This window comes from Hippopotamus amphibius, chromosome 14, assembly GCF_030028045.1.
Source record: "Hippopotamus amphibius kiboko isolate mHipAmp2 chromosome 14, mHipAmp2.hap2, whole genome shotgun sequence".
In the NCBI taxonomy this organism is placed as follows: Eukaryota; Metazoa; Chordata; class Mammalia; order Artiodactyla; family Hippopotamidae; genus Hippopotamus; species Hippopotamus amphibius.
Window position 1 is genome coordinate 10,558,197 of NC_080199.1, and position 24,831 is coordinate 10,583,027.

Consider the following 24,831-nt stretch of genomic DNA (forward strand, 5'->3'; position numbering starts at 1 on the left):
ATTCTCACATCTGTAACTCCTTTCTCTGACAGTGAGAAACTTGGCTCTTCTTATCCACAATACGTGTGTTTATTTCCTCAATCCCAGAATATATATAAACTGGTTTCAGAACTGCTAACCCATGAACTAGGAAAAACAAAACCTACTAACTAGAGTTTAATATTTGTTTATAGATATTTTCTCTACCTTGAGGGTATCCAGTAAAAATACTATTAAAAGTTTTTTATATTAGCTTTTCCCTTACTCCTTCAGCATGACTGTATTATTCATACTGTCCTGTCCATTTGTTTGTTTGTATTCCATTTTGATTTTTCCCCAGAATATTAATGATTTTATTTATTTTTAAATATTAAAATGGACCTAAAAGTCAGAATTATACAAAAATATATAATCAAAAAAGTCTTTTCCTTTCATCCCATGTACTGTTTCCCATCCCCCAATCATTTCTACCAGATTGTCCCTCCACCTCCTACACCATCTTCATGGTTCTGGTCTTGTGTGCGTGTGTGTGCTTCCAAAAATGAGCAGATTACATGTATATATACTTATTTCTCCTAGTTGTCTGCCAATATCTATTTTCTTTTCCGTCCTTTAATAAGAGAAATGCTACACTTTAGCCGAGGATGTGGCCACCATGATATCAACTACATCTCCCATTTTCCTAGCATCTAGATATGACCATGTGACTAACCACCAATAGGACAGGAGCAGAAATAAAGGGTGCTTTCTAGGTCATGCCCTGAAAAACAGTGAGTGTGAACTCCCCTGCCCCTGCTATCTTCCTGCTGAGGCTGGGTGATGGGCATGAAAGCAGCCACTTTGGGTCCCAAAATGAAAACCATCTGCTGTGAATACATGTCACCCTACTGGCCCCAACAACTCCTTTCTCGACTGTTACATGGGAGAGATATTAATTTATATCTTTCTTAGGTCACTGCATTTTTGATTTTCACTGTTACAACTGCTTAGACTCCCTTAACTATGGAGGGCTTCAGGTGGGGAGAAGATGGTGCAAACCATGAAATGAAGACAACAAAGAAGCAGGAGGCCTGCGAGGAAGTGGTATAAACAAGACTGCAGCGTCCATGTGGAGGCGATGGGAAGACACTACAGCAGGGAGTTGATCTCTGGCTTTGTACTTTAAAAAGATTATTCTGTGCAAACTGAAGAATGGATTGGTTCAGCTAAAGAGTATTTGTAGAGAACCCACTCGGGAAGCTACTTCACTCGTCCATTATATAGACAGTGTTGGCTTGGGACTACAGGGCCAAAGGAAAGTAAATAGAATCATAACTTAATTAGTTGAAGTGTACAGACCCAGCCCCCTCAAAATGCCTTTGAAACCACTTTTCTGAGCCCAAGTGCTCCCTGCCGTGACTTCAGGGACTCTGCATCCATCACCAGAAGTACAAGCTTCTCTGCCCATCGCTCGCAACCTCAGATGACTCAACTACCCGCCCTCCCCAAACACCCGCTCCCTCTTTCCCAAGCCGTTCCACAGTATCTTCTGAGAGCGCCACTCCATGATGGGTTGGGTCTACCACAGATCAGCATCTTCATGGGACATTCCACTCACCTCCTTCCCTCACCTGAAATTCTCAACACCCTTGAGGACCGCGCTTCTCCAGCAACCCTCAATGCCACTTCCAAAACATTACCTCTTCAATCCTTGGAGAAACTCCCATTTCCCTGAGGTTTATTCATCTGGTCGGGAATACCTTCAATTCTCTGTCCTCTCTCACATTGCCTGCCACACGCTATGTTCACTAAAGAATTTATGTCACCCGACTCATGACCTTCCCTCTGATTCCTATCACCCGTGCGGATGATCCACACAACATTATTTCAGCTCAGTTCTTAGGACCTCACCATCAAATGATCTGTTCTTCCACTTTAGCCACCTAGTTCCATAATCACACCCTGAAACCACCTAATATTCAGTAACTGCACCGCTGTCAAAATCACCAATTCAAAATGTATCACTTTCCAGTGGCAACCCCCAACTTTCCAGCTTTTTTCTCAAGCGCCTTCTCTGGGCCAACACTGAAACTTCCAATCTAGAATGCGAGACATGGTATACGTCAACTGCCCCTGACTCTTCTGAAGAGTTAATGTTATGACATACAAAGAGAGCAAGAAAACAAAGAGACATAACCAATATAAACTTTGACTGGACCATGTTGCGGCTAAAAAGCAGCTAAAAAACACACTATGCGGAACAACTGGGGAAATTCCAATATGGACAGTACATTAGATAATATAAGATTGCTGCTAATTTTTTTTGGTGAGATAATAGTATTGTGGTTTTGTATAAACACAATCTTACCCTTAAGATGCATTCTGAAGTATTTAGGAGTGATACATCATATGTCTGCAACTTTCTGTCAAATAGTTCAGGAAAAAAAACAGAAGAGAAAGGTGAGGAGGAGGAAGAAGACAAAGAAAGGGAGAGATGGAGAAAGAAAGCAAATGTAGAAAAACTTAACAATTAATCTAGATGAAGATGTACCAAGGTGCAAAGTACTATCCATTCATCTTTTCTCTAGGTTTGAAAATACCTAAAATTAAAAAGTCTAAGGGCTATGTATCAAGAACCACCCCCTCTTTTGAGCTAAAAAAATAATATATATTTCAATATGATGTATATATATTCACATCATTCTCTGTGCTCATTCAAACATAACTAAGAATATTTTAGGACAAGAAAGTTTTAACGAAAAGCTTGCACTACCCAGTACTCTCCAAACTGCTTTTCTACTTTAATAATAATACAGACATGACTTCAAGTCACAGCTGCACAGTATTTTATTATGAAGATTTGTCTACTTGGTGGACACTTCGGCTGGTCAGAATTCTGGCTACTACAAACAAGGCTGCTGTAAATGTCCTTGTAAACAGCATCTCACAACTCATTCTTTTAACACTATAGGAAAGATTCCCAAAAATCGAACAGCTAGATGAAAAGGCATGTACTTTTAACATCTAGTGCCAGGTTATTTTCCCAAAAGACAATAAAGGTCATACTTCAGAGATGCCTGAGCATGCCCATCACCTTTACTTCAACAACATGGTAAGTTAGCAGTCTTTTTAAAAATGTTGCTACTCTGAGGAGTTGTTTTAAGGACACACAAGTAAAATATTCTCAAAAGAGTCACCTATGAGTCCTAAAGAGGTACTCACATTACTTTCAAAGGACAAAAAGGGAGAGGTGTGAAAAGAAAGATACCCTCTCCACCTGTGAATTCCCACTTTACTTTTTCACTCCACTATTATGGTACCTAGGAATTTATATTGCACTTATCTTACGTATTTTCCATACCAAATATACTAGAAACTCTTTGAAATAGAGATAGTATCTCTCACTCATTCATTCACTCAACAAATATTTATTAATCACCTACCATGTGTCAGGAACTGCTAAGCACTAGAAATACACAAATAAACAAGATAAACACCATCACTGCCCTCATGCACCTAATACTCTTATGGGATAATCCAACATTTAGCAATTAATTATACAACTAATACTTTAACTATAGTTATGGTAAATGCTTTGATGAAGCAGTAGAACAGGGTGCAATGAAAGCCTATAACTCAGCATGCAATGGCTGGGAATGGGCTTTCAATATGCCTTATCCATGGTTTAATAAATTTCACATAACACCAACTAATTGATATTGATTTATGACATACAATTTTTAAACCTGTGGTTTTATAATTGTAATAAGAGAGACAGAAAAGAAGATGGGAACTAAAGTTACTGAACTTCACAAAGCAGTACTGTGCCAAGCCCTTCTACACACCTAACCTCACATTTAATCCTCACCACTAATTTATAAGACAGAGACTCACACTCTTGTTTCTTAAATGTGGAGTGTGAGATTCAGAGACACGTAGTTACCAAATGGTATCCAGGATAGGACATGAATCCAGGCCTGTCTGATTTCTTTCTCTTCTATCACAGTAAATCAAAGGTAGAAATTTCAGACAAAGCCTGAAAAAAATCTATCTGCACAATGAAATATATTTCGCTTTACACGTGATACATTTAAAGTTAGGAGAATAAGGGCAAGCCTACTTTGTATTTAAGTCATCTTTAAATTATGGTAACTTAAAATAAAATATAGTAACTTAAAAGTTAAAAATAGAGTAACTTGTGTACTTATATATAAAGTATAGTAAGTAAATTAGTGGAAAACATGTTCATTTAAATATAAAATGTGAAGGTATATTCTGTAAATATAAAAGAATATTCCTTTCAGAAGGCAGTCAACAGTAGAAGAAAAACTTTTAGGTGGGACCAGTGCTAATATTGTGACAAAATGCCCATATGCCACACCACTATGTTATACTGTATCAAAGTTTAATAGACATGTGATAACGACAAAATATTCTTACTCAGATTGACTATCTCAAATGCATGAATTTACCACTGAAGCTCATTAGAATGAAACCTAATTAACCACCATCTAATAATTGAACAACCACAAGAAATAACTCAGTGATAGGCCGCGGAGGGGGAGGAGAGGTCAGGGGGGAATATATAGAAAACTCTTACAAACACTTTAAAGGCCTCTGGGAATAATCTTGCCAAGTACCTTGTTTATGTCTATATATGTATAGTTAAACACACACACACACACACACACCCCCAGATTAGATGTGTGCTCCAAACATGCACTAGAATAATTTCGTGGCAATATTATTTCTGAGGGCAATAGACTTCTCAAGGCCTCCTTAACCAATGCACAGCAAAAATATGCATCTGCTGCTTATGGAAGAACACAACAGAGTTATAAAACCAGCAAATACTCCACCATTAAGCCTAAAAAGGAGCTAGAGAAACAGCTAGAAAGAATGTGAAGGGAAATTTTCAAATACTTAGAGGCTCTGGATATTAATGGTTTAAAATTACATCTTAGTTCACTTGAAAGTTTTCCTTTCACGGATGGAGGTGAATCACTAGCACATAAGATTAGATACAATCACTGTCACTAGTTAACAAATGGGAAGAAAAGAAGGTGACAGTAAAAGGGAAGGGAAGGAAGAAAGTTCCCCTGATCTAAGAAGAGAAAAGCTGGAAGACAAAACATGGCGATGAGTGAAGGTTGCACGGCTTATCTGCCAATAAACGAAAAGTAGCAGGGCAAGGAAGAAGTGTAAAAATACAGTTACTAAATCGTCCTGCGTCGCTACTGTACAGTTGTCTAAACTATTCACTGCACAAAGGCACTTGGTCAAAGCGGTAAAGTAAGGGTTTGACATGCTTCATTGCTAAGCTGGGCTCCCTGTCTCAGGGCTGGAGACACCAGAGAACAGAGCACGTTTTGTAATTCACACAAAGGTGCAGTCATTTGTCAAGACTTACGACATATAGGCTGTGTCCACTCAAAAGGAGGCTTTTTGAAATTGCAGAAAAGCTCTGTATGGCCTTGAGATGGGCTGTGTAGTCATACTGCACCACTGTCCCACCCCTTCATACCCCAAAATCTAGCCTCCCAGCTTCATTGATATATCTAGTGAGCAACCAGAAAAGAGCCAAACTATACAGCCAGTCTTTCTCTTAGATGTTCTTAGACCCACAGTATTCATTCATAATTCAAAGTGAACTTGTATTTCACACTTCAAATTTGATATTAAAATGCATTATTCTGAAGTTGATGATAATTTATCTTGGGCTAAAGTAAAATGATCTTTTCATTACTAATGAAAGTTGCTAATAAAATTTATATTGTAATTTACTCCTTAAGGGGAATAAGTATAACTTTAATTATTAAATGGCTTCTCCTAATACGCCCTAAAGGCTTGAGGGATCACACTCTGTTATGCATTAGAACTATCCTGTATGTACATGCAGTAAGAGAATTGCAACTGCTAGAAAATATTTTATAATTTGCTCTGATTTAGAGAAGCAAAGAGCTATTCCCTCTACTCTCAAAGTAGTCAAATGTGGGTCACTATCATTTAAATCTCCATACATTTTTAAGTTTCATACTTCAAAACTACAAACAAAAAAACAAAGACAATAATATAGCAAATTGGCTGCCAAACTGCACTATACAATAAAAGACTCCAGAAAGAAGAGTCTATAAAATACTAAATTTTCATCTAAGAAAAGTCATAAATCATAAGTTTAATTAAATAGCTTGATTTTAGATATAAAGTATAGGACTGCTACAGAAAATGAAATACCTATTCTTAATTACTATGTCAGTTTAATTCAAGCTTTTCTTACTTCTATTTAAATGCATAGTAAGCAAATGCTCTATCAAATTCTCTACAATAAATCTTCAAGCTGTTTTCTAGAACTGGACCCAATGTATAATAACATGACCTCAAATGTCTGCTTTTACCTCGAATAACATAATTATCCAGTGCATCTTCCATCCTCTTCAGTGCTTCTGTTCTATCAGAACCATATGTGATTAGCTAAAAGCAAGCAAACAAGTTTATAAAGATATAGATCAATCTAACTATAAGTCAAACATTACATTCTAGTAAAAATTAAAATATTTCATAACAGATTTCCAGAATGTATTTTGAAACTTCGGTAGTTCAGCTTTTAGTACAAAGTATGTCAATTAAGATTTTTTTAAAGTAAACAAATATTAGAATCAAGCTGTTTTAGACTTTTCTCCTAGATTTCACTATGACAGAAAAGAGCTATTTGAGGTAAACCAAAATATAACAAAAACAAGCATATAAAAATTTAAAAGGAATGATATCAAAATTGGGAACATTTAGGATGGGATATAAACATCTGCGATAGTGGAGGATTAGGCAAGGTTTGTTTTTTCTCTCCCTTCAAGTTTGACACCCTGAATAGCTAATTTTACACATAATATAGCACAGAAGCAAAGAGTTCTTGTATTTGAAAAACAGAAAGATCTTACTGTTCTATATGATTTTGTGCCTATTTATGTGTGTTAGACTTTCTACAAATCACCAATAAAATAAGAACTATTTGTAAAATATTTTTCTGGTTATTACGTTAGTAAATCTGTAGTTTCCAAATTTTTGGTACATTTAATTAGCTCTTCCATATCAAGCCAGCTTGAAAATTAATTTGCAGGCCATTTTTCTAAATAGGAACGTATTCATCTAAAAATGGAACCCTATAATATTTTTATGTATTTATTTTTTAACAAAGTGTTTCTCTGACAAACTAAATACCTTAAGTTCACTTTAATAATATTAAGTGTAAAAATTTAAGTGAAAAAAGAAAAATGCAAAAATGGGTTGTTTACTACAACTACATAAAAAAGTATACTAGGAAGAAAAAAAAAAACAGCTTAAGAAATAGGGGCTGGGAATTCCCTGGCAGTCCAGTGGTTAGGAATCGGTGCTTTCACAGCTTGGGCCTGGGTTCAATCCTTGGTCGGGGGAAACTAAGATCCTGCAAGCTGTGCAGCGCAATCAAAAGAAAAAACAAAAAGAAAAAAGAAATCATGGTTTTGGTAAAGAAGTCATCCTTCAATATAGGTCTATCACTTTAGGAAAAATAGGATATTCTAAATAAAATCCAGTTTCAACCTCTACAGTCAGAATTTTACACTTCATAAGATCATAAAACTTGAAAATGTTAAAAGATCTAAAGTTTTAAGTAGACCGGTTATCCTGGAAAGTCAAACTTCAAAAAACGGGCAAAGGGACTTCCTAGGTGGTGCAGTGGTTAAGAATCTGCCTGCCAATGCAGGGGACATAGGTTTGATCCCTGCTCCAGGAAGATCCCACATGCAGTGGAGCAACTAAACCCATGTGCCACAACTACTGAGCCTGTGCTCTAGAGCCCATGAGTCACAATTACTGAGCCTGTGTGCTGCAACTACTGAAGCCCACACACCTACACCCTGTGCTCTGCAACAAGAGAAGCCACCAAAATGAAGAGCCTGCAGACCACAATAAAGAGTAGCCCCTGCTCTCTGCAACTAGAGAAAGCCCATATGCAGCAACAAAGACCCAACGCAGCCAACAAATACATAAAAAAAAAATAAAAATTTTTAAGGGGGGGAAGGTGGGCAAAAAGACATCTTATAGTCTTACACAAAATTTAATTATGTTAAATCTACATAAGTAATTAGTGATTCATAAAAACGGGAAAGGTGAAAAGTCCTCTAGCAAACACAGCCTATCACCTCAGCTCCTTGACATCACCTGCATTCATACCTTCATCTCGCACAATGCTCATGACTGGCCAGAAAATAATGAGTCTCCTCCCTGCAGTGGGCTGGGTTTGTGCCACTGGCAGATAAGTTTGTTACTGTGGGGGTTGGGGTGATGGTGTGATTCGACTGGGGAGGAGGGAATGCTACCAACTAGCATGATGTTGAAATTTCTCTTAAGAGAAAGAAAAGCTGCTTGGCTTTTCCTTTTCCATCAGTGGCCATAACTATTTGTTAAATTAGAGCTCATGATTCACACAAAAGCCCCATTCCAGACTTTTTCATTAAATATGCCCATTGTCTTTTCAGAAGAAAACTGAAAGAAATCATTAAGGAGTCGAACTAACTTTTGAAATCATTGGATCATAATAAATGCTAATATCACTTCCTGGTTGGATGCCGCTGTCAACCCGGACCTGGGAGAAAGAAGGAGAAGAAAACAAAGTATGTTCATATTGTGAAGCTATTTTTCTAACAACAAATTTAATTTCCATGAAGCAGATGGATAATTTCAATTTCAAATAACATTTCATCTTCCAGGAAATACAAAAACAATCTAAAAATATTAGAGAGACCAAATTATTTCGATCTGTTATTATATAGTACAACATATATTTTTTGTTCTCCCACTAAATGAAGGAAGAGGAAAAAAAAAACCAACAACTTCATATATCACTATCATGGGATGTGTTTGTAGTTATTTGATGGTATCTTCCAACTGAAGCAGAGCATGAACGATGCCCTTCTAATCACACTCCCCGCTGCACTCTTCTGAGAGTTCCAGTTCGGAGCCCAGTCAAGCCATGCAGCAGGACCCGGGCGCACTGCTCATCAGCTCCATAGGAGCGCCGGTCCTGTGGCTTTCATGTCTGTAACACTTTCCTTTTTTGCCTCACCCTCTCAACTGTAAAATGCTTTTTTTTTTTCTGTTACTGTTAGTCCCCCGAGACTTTAATGTTTACACAGCTTTTCTCATGGCTTTGCTTTGTAAGGACACAGCCCCAATTAGAGTTCTGATTTTGCGATTTTCATGGGGGGAAAAAAAATAGCACAAGTTCAAAATATTCTTTTGAAGAAGCTGATTGCTGTTAACCAGCCAACAAGTCAGTTAGTACATTGCTGATTCTTGTTTTCATCTCCCTGTTTGATACCAGCAGTAAGGCACAGAGGTTAGCCATGTAAAACTTTAAAATGAGCAGTTGCTGAGGATGAAATATTTATTAAATTACTATGCTTAAGTTTTGGAATCTGAAGTATTTAAAAGCTAATCAAAATAGTTAAGACAGTCAAGCATGTCCTAGGGGTCTTGAGGATAGAAGAATTTAATGGAAGCTGCTAGAACAGCAGGACTTTGATGCCCAACATGGTAAAGGGGTGGGAAGAGAAGAGCAAAGCTCACGTAGCTCTTCACCTGTGGGAAGAAGTCTTCCTAATAAACAGCAGCTCATCTGTCTGCAGCAAGGCAGAAAAAGGTCAACACAGCGGCTGTTAGGCCTTTAATATTTTAATTTAGGCAATTATCAAGGGACCACATGTAGAACCTCTTGTCTAGGGTATCCACATGAGGGTTCGATGATGGCTTTATTATACGGTGACATCAAAAGATAAGCCATAGTTTCATTCTCTTAAAAAAAAAATCATACTACTGTTATTCTCTTTGTAAGGTTTTAGAAGATATCATCACATACCCAGAGTGCTTTTATTCCTGTTTTTTGCAAAAAACACGCAAAAATATGGATATTTACATTTGCATTCACATTCATATATGAAAATCTTCATTCTAAATGAAAATCATTCAGCACACTTAAAACATATACTTCGCTTTCTATTTTCTAAAAACATACTTCAGGACATAAACTGAAGTTCTATGAAATTCACAGTGTTTATAAAAACTAGAAAAGAATTAATGGGGCAGCTGTGAAAGCAATAAAATCATAATCTACCTCCTGGCCACATTTAAAGAGCCCCAAAATGACAACTGGTGATCAAGTTACATAACAGAAAAGACATCTCTGAACTTGCATTTTTTAAGTTTTAGTAGCAAAAAGTTAAAAAGCTAACTTTACAACTGTGAGTTATTTAAAACCATAGCATGCTTGCTAATAAAGCAGTGTTTAAAACGGAGATTGGTACAAATTCTAAAACTTTTGCCTTTAAACACATGCTACCATTTACTACATAAACCGCTACAAAGCTAGTATGGAACTTTGATCTTCAACCCACTGGTAAAATAACAGACAATAAAGAATATTTATCACATTCTCCTATAGTTAATAATTTAAAACTTTAATTACCTTGAATAACACCACCCTAAAAGTTAAGTTACCTAGGGCTCTTAGATATAACTATGTCTTTGTTATTAACTAAAATTATTATCACAGAAGGTATGTCATTTTAATTTAAAAATATATACAGTAAAATAACATATATCTTTGTATAAGCAAATCAACATTTCCAATTTAAAACTGTAACAAAAGCATGAAAACCCTGACTTATAATTTACTGTCTATGCAGCTTTTTCCAAATGATAATCAGCTTTCAAAAAAATGTCTAATGAATTAAAATTTAGTCTCCATTCCTCCACTGAAACAAAGCCTACATCAAAAAATTTATTTTAGCTTTTGCACTAAAAGCTTTAAGAATACAGTGGAATTATAACCAAATTTCTTTTTTTTTTTTTTTGACTTCTTTTTTTCATTTTATTTATTATTTTTTTGAGGTACACCAAGTTCAATCATCTGTATTTATACACATATCCCCGTATTCCCTCCCTCCCTCGACTCCCCCCCACCCTCCCCGTCCCAGTCCTCTAAGCAGAAAAAATTGCAGTCTGAAAATAACAAATTTACAAAATATAGTGATCAATGATAAGAAAATCTTCATCTTTGCCACAAAAGCACATAGGAGGCTGAGAGAAGAATGCGAAAAGTACAAACCATAAGTTAACTCTGAGGTATGTAGTCCTATGACCAAAAAAGGTTAAGAGCTGCAAAGGATTTCCTGAATTAAAACTAATCTACTTTAAGAAGGCAAGGAAGAAAAACTACCACCACCACCACCCAAGCACCTGTATGTGAGTCTCAAACCATTGCTCAGAAACCTCGGGCATAACTTAAATGTCTTTCTTCACACGGTGGACCCTGTGAAACTATCAGCCGGCGCCCACCCTTCATTCTTGATTCACCTCTCCCCCTCAGCACAACTCCCAGCCCGCCATGTCTACCTGACAAGTGACAGCCCAATCTGATTAAATGCTTCCAAGGGAGGGGACTCGTGGGCCTCCATGACAGGCCAAAAGTGATCACCATGGAGATACATAATTACAGCTGTCAACGCATCTACTGTCCTGCTGACATCAATTTGATTGCTCCCAGCAATAATGATAGACAAAGCTTAGCGTGCACTCTCCCGCACCCAATCACTTTATCTATTCCTTGGTCCATTTAGCTGACATGCAACATTCACACAAGCAAATAACAGCAGTAAGCAGAACATTTAAGGCATTTTAATTGTTTTTTCTTTCTATGGATGGCTCACAACTGCAAATGTTATTACATAAAACTCCTGCTGCAGCATTAATTGAAGAAAGATTTGGTGGGACAAAGACTGTAGGGGGTATAGTCTGTCCATTATCACTTGTACTTTCAACAGGTCTCACGTCTGAAAATTGCAAATTGCAAAAACTTGTGAGGGCAAAATGTTTGACATCCTGTTAGCTATTACAACATGGTGAAAACTTCTAACAACTAGAGTAATCATTATGAATTCTTATTTAATACTTTTTTGTTTGATTAAAAAAATGTTTAGATATGTCCCTATGATACTTGTTCTTTCATCTGCTATTTAACGTCACATAATGCCTGTTAAATCTTTACAATTTTTTTTCTGCCTTCAGGCTTTGAACACAGCATGTTGTCTCTGAGCCTAGAAAGGGTCAAGTCCCTTTAGAAAGCACATGGGCAAAAACAATTTAAAAAGTGAAATAAATCATATATCCAATAACATCTTCAAATTTAGAATTCTTCCTGTAATCTTTCACCATCTTTATGCCAGTAAGAAAAACTGAATAATCATATTCACAGATGGTACAGCCTTGCCATACACTAGCTAACATAATGTCATATATATATGCACTTATTACCTTGATTAAGATAAAGGGTATGTCCTTGTTCTTTTTATGCAACAAAAACTATTTAAAGAACAAACAACTATTAAATACAGAAGAAGTAGAAATAAAGTGGTCAGTGAACACTTTTCTTTAACTGGTATACATAATATGTACTTCTCAAAATCCCTGACACTTCATAGAATGAAGCACACTTTGTCTTCCTTAATCCATTTCAATTTTGTGCTTGATTTCTTGACATCTGACTATACAGGGAAGCTGGATTAGATTTACTGAAAAGATTAAATTGTAATACAGAAAAGTCATTTCCCATTCTTAGGATTCCATGATCTTTTTCATTACAATTTTCAGAAGAACTGGGAACACTGTAAACTATCATTTATTTAGAAGTCAGATGTCTCCAGACTTCCCCTGTTAGGTGAATTCTGACTTTCCTGAAATCATAAAGTATACAATGTGAAGAAACAAAAAACTGTGATTCCCCATGAATTTCACTTGTCATTCAATTTATACCCTTTGGTGTTGACAAGCTATAACATAAAAGTGTGACATAAATCAAGATTTTTAACCCCTCACTTGGTATTACAGCTTAATAACTTACACCAGGTAGATGTATTGGTTCTTGGTACTGAGACAATCTCCCAACAGACGGTAAACCAAAAGACTTGTAGGGGTCCTGAAAGTTCAAAGGACAGGAAGCACAGTCTTTGAAATATAAATCAGCACAAGTAAGGTTAAATATTTATACAATGAAAAAGCATTTATAGGCCTATTTACCAAATCACAGATTTCAGAATATTACTGTCTTATCCTCACTCTAGACAACTTAGAAGTGTATTTCAAAATCAAATAGAACTGTAAGTAGAATTTAGCCTGACCTTGATCATACTTTATTGAAACTGGTAAAATTCCAACTTTCTAAAAATCTTCTTAGAATGCCTTGGGCAAAAATAAAATAACCTAGGCACTACATCAAAACATACTCAAGTTCAGAACAACAAATGTAGCGCACTAAAGATATCTGTTTTTCTTACTCTCATAACAGCTCACATATGGTAAAATTTGAGTGTTTTAGTTCTTCAAATAAAGACCCGAAAAGTAACTTTTCATGTGCTACTAGATATATGCTTCATTTAGATCATCAGAATAAATATTAAGTAAGTTCAGTGTTATAACAATAGGAAAGAAAAGAATACCACTTAAAATATAACCAAGCCATACACATTTCTCAATATCCTTAAAAAACATTTCAAAACAACTTTCAGAGTTCTTGAAACACAGATACTACGAATTTATTTTTTATTTTACAAACAGGCCTTGATGTCTAAAAGTAAAAAGATGGTATAAATGTTTCCTTGCATTTTCTTTTAATCATTTGAAAAAAAGCATTTTCAGACGTTGACTGCTTTATTATCTGATTAATATAGTTATAAAATAATGCTAAAGTATTGAACTGAGAGTTTATGAGTAAAATCCATCATTAAAATTATGAATTGAAGCTTTGCAATTTAAATTTTAGCTGTTATTTTCACATAATCATAAGAGATAAAATTATTAGGGAAAAAACTGTTGGAAAAAAATCTAAACATTGAATTAACAACTGATGTGTAACTAGGTTACCTCTTTAAAACACACACACACACACAGAGAACAAATGTTTCTGTTCATTTCGAATGTGGTTTGAAAATAAGCAAACAAAACAAAAGCCATGGTCTATTCAAGCACAAGAATATTTAACTAATGCTTTCTTGCTCCTTAAACTGATCAGTAGCTATTCCTCCATCCAGAAAAAACACATGAAAATTAATTAAACTCAATCCTTGAAAACTATTTTGAGTTATGTCAAAATGATCTAACCTTTTTTCTGGTTCAGTTCTGGGTTACATAATCAAATACTTGACAAAATTTATAAAACCCTAACTTCACCTTGTTGTTTAGCTATATGTGGTCCCGTAACTCGGGACACAACCGCCATCCTTCCTCCCAACATCATTCGTTTTACCTCGGCATAAACCCGACATTCAACAGCCCAGCCATTGATGGGAATATCAGCTTGTTTGTGCCTGAGAGGGTAACCCTTGGCAACGCGGATCATTTCTTGGACTAGGTCCAGGCCAGTAATGCATTCTGTGACAGGATGCTCAACCTGCAAGGCCAAGATGTGCCAGTCAGTAGGTGTAGGAAAAGGTAAATAAACAGAAACAGGCAAGAACACTGTCAATAATTTCTGGGTAAAATGAGGTTAATCATATTTAACATTTAACCATGTTTGACTTTTTTTTTAATTTATTTATTTTGGCTGTGCCTGGTCTTAGTTGTAGCATGTAGGATCTTTAGTTGCGGCATGTGAATTCTTAGTTGTGCCACGCATGCGGGATCTAGTTCCCCGACCAGGAATCAAATCTAGGCCTCCTGCATTGGGAGCATGGAGTCTTAGCCACTGGACCACCAGGGAAGTCCCCATATTTGACTTTAAAATGATCTAAGAGAATAGAATTAAAGAACCAACACCATACAGTACAAAGCTGGGTAAGAAAAACTGACACCCAAAAAGTATTTGTAAACTATCCGTACTACTTTTCCCAGGTTTTATTTATATATTGCCTGACAATGTTTAACACTTAATTTTGAAACTAATTCTTAACTGAAGATTACATATTTAGCTACAGTCCTCAATGTGGCTGATAATCAACCTATTCTGCTACACTTAGCATGGCATCTTTAGAGGCAGCTTATGATTTTCCAAAGCACTAGTCTCGCCCAAGTCTCACCCACTTGCATGCTTTCACTAACTTGTCCTGACAAGCAACCAGATTAGCGTACTCTTACATCAATGCAGTGTAGCAGAAAGGAGCAGATGGGTCCTGCAGGTTGTTTTCCCTCCAGACCTGCGCGGGGAGTGCTTAGCATGCACAACAGCAAAACTGAGCCAGTGAAATCGCTGCTCTCTCAGCAAATTGCTGATAACTACTCTGGATGATGCTGTCATGGGGATCCCTGGACCTCCACACTAGCACATGGGAAACACATGTACAAAAACATGTGGAGACATACAGGGATACTAACAGACATGCACATTATTATAAATCTGATCAACTGCTTACAAGATCCTAAACTTAACTGAGCTAAAATAAAGCCACTTATGGCACTGGTAAAGAGCAGATAATCTATCTTTCATCTAAAACCCTGAATAAGTTTTGAAAATTTAAATTAAACTTTGGCCACATCTGCTGCTTTGATACTAATTTCTTTTCTCATAAAAATTAAGCATGTTCTAAATGCACTTCACAATAGTTTATCAGGACATGTCATATTTCATACACTCTGACACGGGAAAAGGTCAATGAACAAGCGAATTGTCTTCCCATCTTCAACTACACTAATTGAAGGACAGGACTTAGTCATTATAATAATCTTGAAGCTTATCATAAGCAGACAATGCCATGGTCTTAAAAAAAAAAAGCTTTGTAAAAATAAACAGATGGCATCCATAATTAGCTCTGTGTGTGTTATGAGTTTGTTTACAGTTTCAGCAACATTTTAAGACATTTTGACATAATTTTAATGACAAATCATCACTAAAATAAGCATCTACCCTTTGTAAAATAAATGTGACACTAAGTAAAGATCTTATTAGATGGTTTAGAATATAGCAATATATTTTTGGAAGCAAACTATGGTTTTGAGAGAAACAAGATTCTATATGATAAATATATTAAGAAAGGAACAAATTAAAGCCCCTCTATTATTGCTAGAAACAAACTTCATGTGAGAGAGCATCGTACCACCTTAACCATTCAAAAGCTGAACCTACTATGTGCACAAGGGCTTTATATCAATACTATCCACACGTTTGTTAAGTGGGAAAACATTTTTAAAAGCTCAGAGAATGATTTAATTTCATCCTTCTACATCTAGTGCCCAGAAAAGTACATACTGTAAACTAGACAAATAAATATACAATGAATGAATGAATGAAGGAATGAATGAGCAGCAAATCCAGAGTCACACCTACAGTGAGTGGTACAAACATGGTTGGAATTTATGTTACTCCAGAGGCAATATGACCTTCCTGTTCTTCCTCATGGAAAAATGTATATGAAAGCACGTAGGAAATATAAACTACTATATAATAATGTGCTGTTGTCTTTTATAAAATACATTATTACAAAAGTCTAAAGATCCAAATTCACTGTAAGGCTGTGTTTCACCTTAGAAGACCTCCCTATAACTGTATAGAAAAAAAAGTTTATTAGAACTGTATTAAATAGAATCTAAATATGGACCCACTTTAACCCTACTTAGGGTTATATAGTAGTAACACAACATTTTACAATCAATTAGTGAACTGCAAGTATTTAAAAATAAAATAAGTAGATAACTAAAATAATAACTAGCTGCTAAAGGCAAAATCATTAATTAAAGAATTTTTTTAAAATATCCACTTAGGTTCAAGTATTGTTAAAGTATACAAAATAGTCTGACATACCTGAATTTTTCACGTAACAGAAATATGTCTTTTTAAAGTAAAACATAATTTTAAACATCTTTTTAAAAATTTTAAACATTTTTGAAAGAAATCTTTCTGAATACATTTTAATAGAATTCCAAAGTTATTAAACAGGATATATGAAGCATTTCCTTTAGACCCCGTATTATTATTCTCATCAGGAATCTTGTAAGTCTAACAGTGACTACATAGCCATGTCTATGCCCTATCCCTGAAAAGTCAAGCATAGTCTCCACGGACAAGTTAAACTCAACACTTAAGAGAAGAGAACAGAGGTTACAAAGAGACAAAATGGCTCACAGGCCAAAATATAATTAAATGAATGATTTTAAAATATCATTTAAAAAAAGAAAGAAAGAAAGAAAAGGAAAGGAAAGGAGAAAGGATGGGAGGAAGGTAAGATCAACGGAAAGTAAAGGTGGCTAACTGGAACAAAAGGTTATGAAAAGAAAAAAAGACTCAAAGATTGGCCTCTGGTAAGCCAACAAGTTCACCTTGTCTAACCTAGAAGAAAAAATGACCTCTAAAAGTATGATGCTAATAAACATCTATTCTGAGGGCTATTATGTGCGGGTAGGGGGTGGGGGGCAAGGTTTCTGAGTAACTTCTATCTGGGAAACACTGAGTTAACTAGAGTTAAACAGGTTTTTTTAAGAAAGACTCCTCAGACTCATTAATCTGTGAATATGCCCGGGATGCTGAGAGGAGACTGCACAGCACTTAAGTAACCACACACATCTTTTGCAGACTATCTTTACGGACTGAGAATTCCACAGAACACACGTTTAGAAACTATGCCTTCAACATTCAAAATACAAAACTCAATTCCCTTATGTGATTCTATCCTCACCAAACAAATTTTTGGTCTTCATACATGATTTTCCCACTCAACAGAAACGTGTGCTAGTTCTAAGAAACATATGAATGAGGGATCCACTAGATAGTAAGAGTGTGCATTCGAGATTAATATGCTTACGTTCTAGTATATAAATCTTGCGATTTAGTTAGCAAAAGTAATACTAAGCCAAAGAGAGAGAGAGCGAGAAAAGAAAACACATACACACACACGAGCCAGAAAAAGAGTAAGCCCATCCAACTTAGTCTCTGAATCCTACCAGGCAAATTATTGACTGGGATATATTCAAGTCAGTGCCACTCCGCAGGTTCTGTTAGTAACTTATAAATCAGTTCTTACTGGCAATACCCTTATCTCCCCATGAATCTTTTGTTCAAACAGGTACAAACAACTACAGTCATCAAATGCCACATTATAATAAATACATAATCACACTCCAGAACTAAAACAAGCATGTACAGTTCTATACACATACATCAGATGCTCACAGTCAGCCAGCTTTTTATAGATCTATTTGCTATTTTAATTTAGTCTTGTCTTCTTGATCACCATCAAACTGTCACTATTGTCAGTGTTTGTGTAGACCTCTTGCCACTCCATCTTACTAATTTGTTGCTTCAAATGTATTTCTCAAAAAAATAAAAAACTGAGCTTATCAACTCAGTTATTTGCTTCAACTGAGTTGTTGATGTATCAAATTTCAATAGTAATAAACTTAGAAAAGCTAAATCTTTCTGGCATTGTGTTGTCATTATCTACTTAAGTGATTCTAAGAGTTATATATATACTACCAACTGTTAAATAGATAGCCAGTGGGAAGTTGTTCTATAACAAAGGGATTTCAACTCGAGGATGGAAGATGCCTTAGAGGACTGGGACGGGGAGGGTGGGGGGGGAGTCAAGGGAGGGAGGGAATACGGGGATACGTGTATAAAAACAGATGACTGAACTTAGTGTACCCCCTCAAAAAATAATAAATAAATAAAAAATTTTTTTAAAAAGTTATAACTGTAAATTCTGCCACTGCCTCTGTAATCTTTAGCCTTATTCCTCCTTAAATACAAACTAGGAAGTATCTAAAACTAATGAAGGAAAGAATGAGATATTTCCAGTCTTAAAAGCATCTCCCTTTAAGGATACCTTCATTAATGACACGGGGAGAAACACGAACACTACAGTGGGGAAATGCAAGAGATGCCACCTTTTTTTTTTTAATTTACAATTAAATTAGTTCTGTTACTTTCTGCTGTGCAGCAAAGTGAATCAGTTATACGTATACATATATCAATTCTTTTTTATATTTCCTTTTCATTTAGGTCACCACAGAACACTGAATAGAGTTCCCTGTGCAATACGGTAGGTTCTCATTAGTTATCTATTTTATACATAGTATCAATAGTGTATATATGTCAATCCCAATCTCCCAATTCATCCTACCCACCCCTTCCCCCCTTGGTAACCATAAGTTTGTAAGAGATGTCACCTTAACCAAGCCAACATCAGCACTAATGGGATAAACAGACATTGCATGTCTCCTATATGGTTCATGGAAGAACAGTAGCATTTCTGTAGTATTCTTACCAAAAATGCAAAGCCTAAATATAATCCAGAGAAAAAAGACAAATGCGAAATCAGGGACACTCTAGAAAATAAATGACCTGTGCTCATAAAAAAAATGTAAAGATCATAGTTGACAAAAAAAAAAAAGACTAAGGAACTGTTCCAGATGGATAGAGACTAAAGAGGCATGACAAGTAAGTGTAATACAGGATCCTGAACCACAAAAATGTTATATTTTACTATAAAAGACATTAGTGGACATCTGGTGAACTGTGAGTATGATCAGTAGATTGGAGGATAGTAAATATGCCAGTGTTAATATTCTCATGTTGATAATGGTACTGTGTAATGTAAAAGAATTTTCTTATTTTTAGGAAATACATATTCAGGGGTAAAGGGGCACCAGACCTGCAATTTACTCTGAAATGTTTCAGGTAAAGATGATGGATATAGAGAAATAAAGACACAGATACAGATACAGGATAAAGCAAATATAAATGTTAGTAAAGCGTGTTCAGAAATTCTTTGTAATGTTTTGCAATTTTTCTGGACATCTTAAATAATTTCAAAATAAAAATTCATAAAAATTAAAGCAAAGTCAGTAGAGTTTGTTTTTAAGGTATAAAACATAATATAAAGATATCTGACTTGATCAACATTATTTTCTCTTCAACCAGAACCCTCCCATTTTGCTAAATAAAAATAATCAACAACAGATAATTTGTTCAATGTTTTCTCTAACTTGAACTTTTAAATACTTTATTATGTTGATTACCTAATAATTCTACAGATTTTAAAAATGGGTAACTAGATAGCAGGCAAGTACTCCTCAAGGGGAACAAGATTCAGACAAATTTTACTTACACACTAAAGTTAACTTCGAATGAAAATTAACACCGAGGCAAGTTTAAAAGAGTAGAAAGTCCCAAAGAGCGTGGAGAGAAGTCAGATCAATCAAATATGTGTTATCTTGGCCATTATAGAGAAGGAAGATGATGCAAAGTATTCAAAGTTCCTCGAATGGAGGGTAATTGTTTTTCAGGTGGTAAGTGGAGGCCCAACTGCTTAGTCAAAGCAGCTGTCCCTAAAAGCAGAAGACCCATGTACATACCATAACTGACATTTGCACGGCACTGAAATTTACCAAATTCCTCCATATGCACGAATTTGTCCCATATTCCACCGTCATTATACACACAAGGCACATGAGATACTCGCAAGAGGTATAAGGTAAGTAAATATTAATAATTTTCTAATACTCAAATATTATTTTAAATGAACGTAATTTAAATTCTTTATTAAATACAAGTCTAAACGACAGATATTACAAAGACTGTGTTTGTGAAAGCCATCTTTTGTAAGCAGAACTTGTTTGATTCAACCGAGCAAAGCAGTAATGGTGTGATTACCTGTTGAAATATGAGGAAATTGTCCTGTTATATAAAATTCAGTTTCATAATGGTATTTGGCCTAATAGGTCTCTATCTCTTTCGTTTGTTGTTATTCTGGCCTGAAAGGATAACTGATGTCATTATTTTTGGTTTTGCTTTTTCAGTTCAGAGAGATGCTTTGTTCAGAACAGAATCTAACATATACCTATTAAAATTCTGAAACCCTACCTCCCGAGAATACAGGATTTCAAAATAAAGATCTAAAGTTATTACATTTTGATCCACAGGACTCAAAGATAAAAAGCATGTTGGGAAATAGACCCCAACACATCATTCCTATAAACTCACCTTGAAAATAATGGCTATATTCAAGAGTAGCAGTGAAAACTGAAAAGTTTCTATTATAGAGCTTCCCTGTTGACCCCAACACAAACAGTCAGATGAAGAAAGGATAAGAGAACTGTTAGGGGCTGAACTATATCTCCCCCGCCCAATTCGTGTTTAAGTCCTAACACTTAGTATCTCAGAATATGATTGTGTTTGGAGATAGGGCCTTTAAAAAGGCAATTAAGCTAAAATGAGGTCATTAGGGTGGGCCCTAATCCAACATGACTGATGTTCTTATAAGAAGAGATTAGGACACAGGCAATATACAGCACAGAGAAAAGACCATGTGAGGACACAAGAAGATGACATCCCCCTGCAGGCCAAAGAGAAAGGCCTCCAGAAGGAAGCCATCCTGCCGACTCTTTGATTTTAGACTTCGGTCTTCAAAAGTGTTAAGAAAATAAATGTTTAAGCCATCCAGTCTGTGGTGACTTGTCACGGCAGCCCTAAGACACTAATACAGGAACAAATTTGAAAAGTTAAAATCTAGATAAGAGTCCAGAACTCAGAGACATCAAAATATTTTAAAAATGTTCTAAAAAAAAACTAATGAAAAATGCCTGACAAGTTTAACTATTCATATATGTATAACAAAAAACTTCTCTCCTTCAACTTTCTAATAAAACTCAATAAACATTAAGTGAAATTATAACATGCCCTTCTTTATACTCGCAAGTTCCTAGTATAGTAACTTCAAATATTCCAGAACACCCCAGTTCTGGCTAACTCTAGCCCATCTGAGAATCCTGGCTTCTATGACTTTAGATATAATCAAAATGTCAACTTATGTCCAGATCTAATATATCCCTTCTGGCAAGAATGCAATTTTACAAATTAATTACAAATCCATTTCCCTATTTTCTCTTACTTCTGCCAATTATTCTTTCAGTCAAACACCCCAACTCATAAAAGACCAAACTCTTTTAGTATTTAGCTCTGAAATTAGAATATGATATTTGTCCAGTTATAGTCAATTCTCAGAGATCAGAATTTAGGCTGCAAAAATTCTTAATTTTTTAATAAATGAAATAGCCAAGGATAAAAATCAAGATGCTAAAAAAATTTTTCTAAAATCCTTCTGGAGGGACTTCCCTGGTGGCACAGTGGTTAAGAATCTGCCTGCCAATGCAGGGGACACAGGTTCAATCCCTGGTCCGGAAAGATCCCACGTGCCATGGAGCAACTAAGCCCGTGCGCCACAACTACTAAGCCTGTGCTCTAGAGCCTGTGAGCCACAACTACTGAACCCATGTGTCACAACTACTGGAGCCCATGCACTTGAGCCCGTACTCCACAGCAAGAGAAGCCACCGCACCACAATGAAGTGTAGCCCCCCCACTTGCCGCAACTAGAGAAAGCCTGCACACAGCAACAAAGACCCAACACAGCCAATAAATAAATAAATTTATAAAAATAAAAAAAGAAAATCCTTCTGGAAAATAAGCTTCTGTGTGATACAGAATTCTCTGATGGGATACAGGGTATCTGGCCTCCACAGAATTTCAACAGCTCTGGTACAATTTCCTTCCACAGCAAAAGTAGATTCCTCCCTCACTGCAGCAATCAGTATAAGCCATTGTCTAAGGTCTAACAAAAGGGGTACAATTTAGCTCTCCGTTCTCAAAATATGGAATAGCCAGAAGACCATATTTGGGCATTTAATTACTTTAAGATCTTACTCCTTTCTATTTGGGAGGATTCTAGGTTTTTGATCTTTGTACACTATATAAAGACTCCTTTTCCAAAAAACTAAAATCTAAAAATTGCCTACATTTGGAAATTAACAATTATACATACACACACACACACACACAATTTGGAAAGGTTTATTCAGGGTCCTAATATTAATCTTAGCACAAAGGCCTAAGCAGAAATAGCTTATCATTGTAACACTTTTATCAGTTTCATTTTTAGAAGAAAGAGTTCTATTTCCATTTTTCTCCTAGACTCTTACACAAACACCGTTACAATGAAAAGGAGACTTGTTCAAAGTGGTTAGTATTTCCACTATGTTTGTTCATTTGTAACAATAATTTTTCAGTCAACTAACAAAACAATAATAAGAGGAAATTGTTGTCAATTAATTTGTGGCTCAGTTTGCCCTCTGAAAAAAAATGACTACTGACAGGGTTTATTAATTATACTGACAACAGTAATAGTAAACGTGTTAACCAATGTCTAGCAAACAAAGAACGCAGAACACTACAGGTCGGAAGGAGAATGAGTGCTTAGCATAAACCAGGCACTATTCTGAGCACTTAAATGTATTAACTCATTTAATGCTCACAAATCTATGAAACAAGTGCTATATTACTGCCCCTTTACAGATGAGGGAAATGAAGCTAAGGAACTTGCTCACAGACACACAGGTAGGAAGCAGCAGAGCTAGGATTTACTTGTACTAAGTGAAAATAGTGGATATTTGCAATTTACGGAAACTGATTAAATGAGCTTTCCATTAGTCAGCTACAAATGTTCTGGACCATTTTAGGGTCTAGAACCTCACCAAATTTCTCCCTAGAAAAGTGTGAATCCAGTTTCAGAGGGTCCACAGACTCCCCTGCAGCTCATTAAAGAGTCCAGATAACCCAGGTTAGATGTTTCTGCTTTGGGAAGATGCAGTACCAACATGGTTCACTCCCTCCCCACAGTCTCTATTTCCCCAGACTCGGGGAGCCACTGAGGATACATGAAGCACTGAGATCTGGGGGAAAGCAACAGCCGACAACAGGTAACAGGCTCTTCTCTCTCGAGGGCTGGGCGAAAGTGAGAGACTAGCTTCAGAGAACTCCAGGAAAGAATGTGCAAGGCACAGGTCATGGAGACAGCCTGGCCTGCAGAGATCCAGGGACCCTGGAGAGAAAGTCAATAAAGGCTCCAGAAGAGTCCCTGCTCTCTTTGCCAAAGAGTCCTAGTCATCAATAAACGAAAGCTGGATTCTGTCCTTGAGACAAGGGGAATGCTAGGAGACATGTGCTCTTGCTGTCCTCAGGAGTAGACACGGTCCTGTCTTTAACCACTTGAAGAACTACTGCCACTAGAATATTACAACAAACAGAACTCGGTATTGACCACCCAAAACAACCATAGTAGACAGAGTACCCACTGAGAAAGGATAAACATTCAGAATAACAATCACATATGTCAAGTGAAACAGAGCAGCTGAGGGACAGAAAAAAAAACTTTATCCAAAAAAACAGTAAGGGCACTTAGAAACTTTGAGAGTAGCAATATAAGCACACACACTTCTATATGCAATTATTTCCTGGAACAAAATAACATAATTTCCCAATTATGCAATTCAGTCAATTACTTAGAAAATGATCACTGTTCAAACTCAAATTAGTAGCCTGGAAGGGGAACATAAAGAAATAATATCAAGAAACAACACAAATACAAAATGAGAGTAATCACAAGGGAAAAGATATGAGTCCTCGAGGGCCTGTCCAAAACAGCTGACATGCAAATAACAGGAGTCACCAAGGGAGAAAACTAATAGCTGAGGAAAGGAAACAGCTATCAAAAGAAACTTTGTCTGAAATGAACAGACACTTAAATCTGCACAACTGAAAAGGCACACAAAGTAAAAGACAGAGTTGATGGATATAAACACATAACTAGGCATATGAAGAGAAAAAAAAATTCCCGAATTTCAATATTTAAGAGAAAGTTGGCCTAGAGAGGTGCTGAGATTCCCACCAGGGGCAAGAAAGATTAATTATGAGTTAAGCACTGAGAGCTTGCCTGTTGGAGGGGGCTTCTTTCTGCTGCTTCTGTTCGAGTCAATTTAAGTAATAAATACTATGTAATTGCATATCCAAAAAAAAAAAAAGAGAGAG

At 36.1% G+C, this 24,831-nt stretch overlaps 1 protein-coding gene across 3 annotated transcripts in view; it reads right to left on the reverse strand.

The window, feature by feature from the left end:
• PCCA (propionyl-CoA carboxylase subunit alpha) overlaps nucleotides 1–24,831 on the reverse strand; it is a 383,508-nt gene that overhangs the window by 179,882 nt on the left and 178,795 nt on the right. For 2 of the 3 annotated variants that reach the window (XR_009049065.1, XM_057707845.1), the window contains exons 13-16: nucleotides 14,291–14,434; nucleotides 12,890–12,964; nucleotides 8,510–8,578; nucleotides 6,354–6,429 (exon numbers count right to left, since the gene is read on the reverse strand). Coding sequence is in view for 2 of the 3 variants with exons in the window: in XM_057707845.1 (XP_057563828.1) it covers nucleotides 6,354–6,429; nucleotides 8,510–8,578; nucleotides 12,890–12,964; nucleotides 14,291–14,434 (364 nt within the window). In the remaining variant the exon portion in view is untranslated. The remainder of the gene's footprint in view (nucleotides 1–6,353; nucleotides 6,430–8,509; nucleotides 8,579–12,889; nucleotides 12,965–14,290; nucleotides 14,435–24,831) is intronic. The other variant, XM_057707846.1, reaches the window with a different exon arrangement.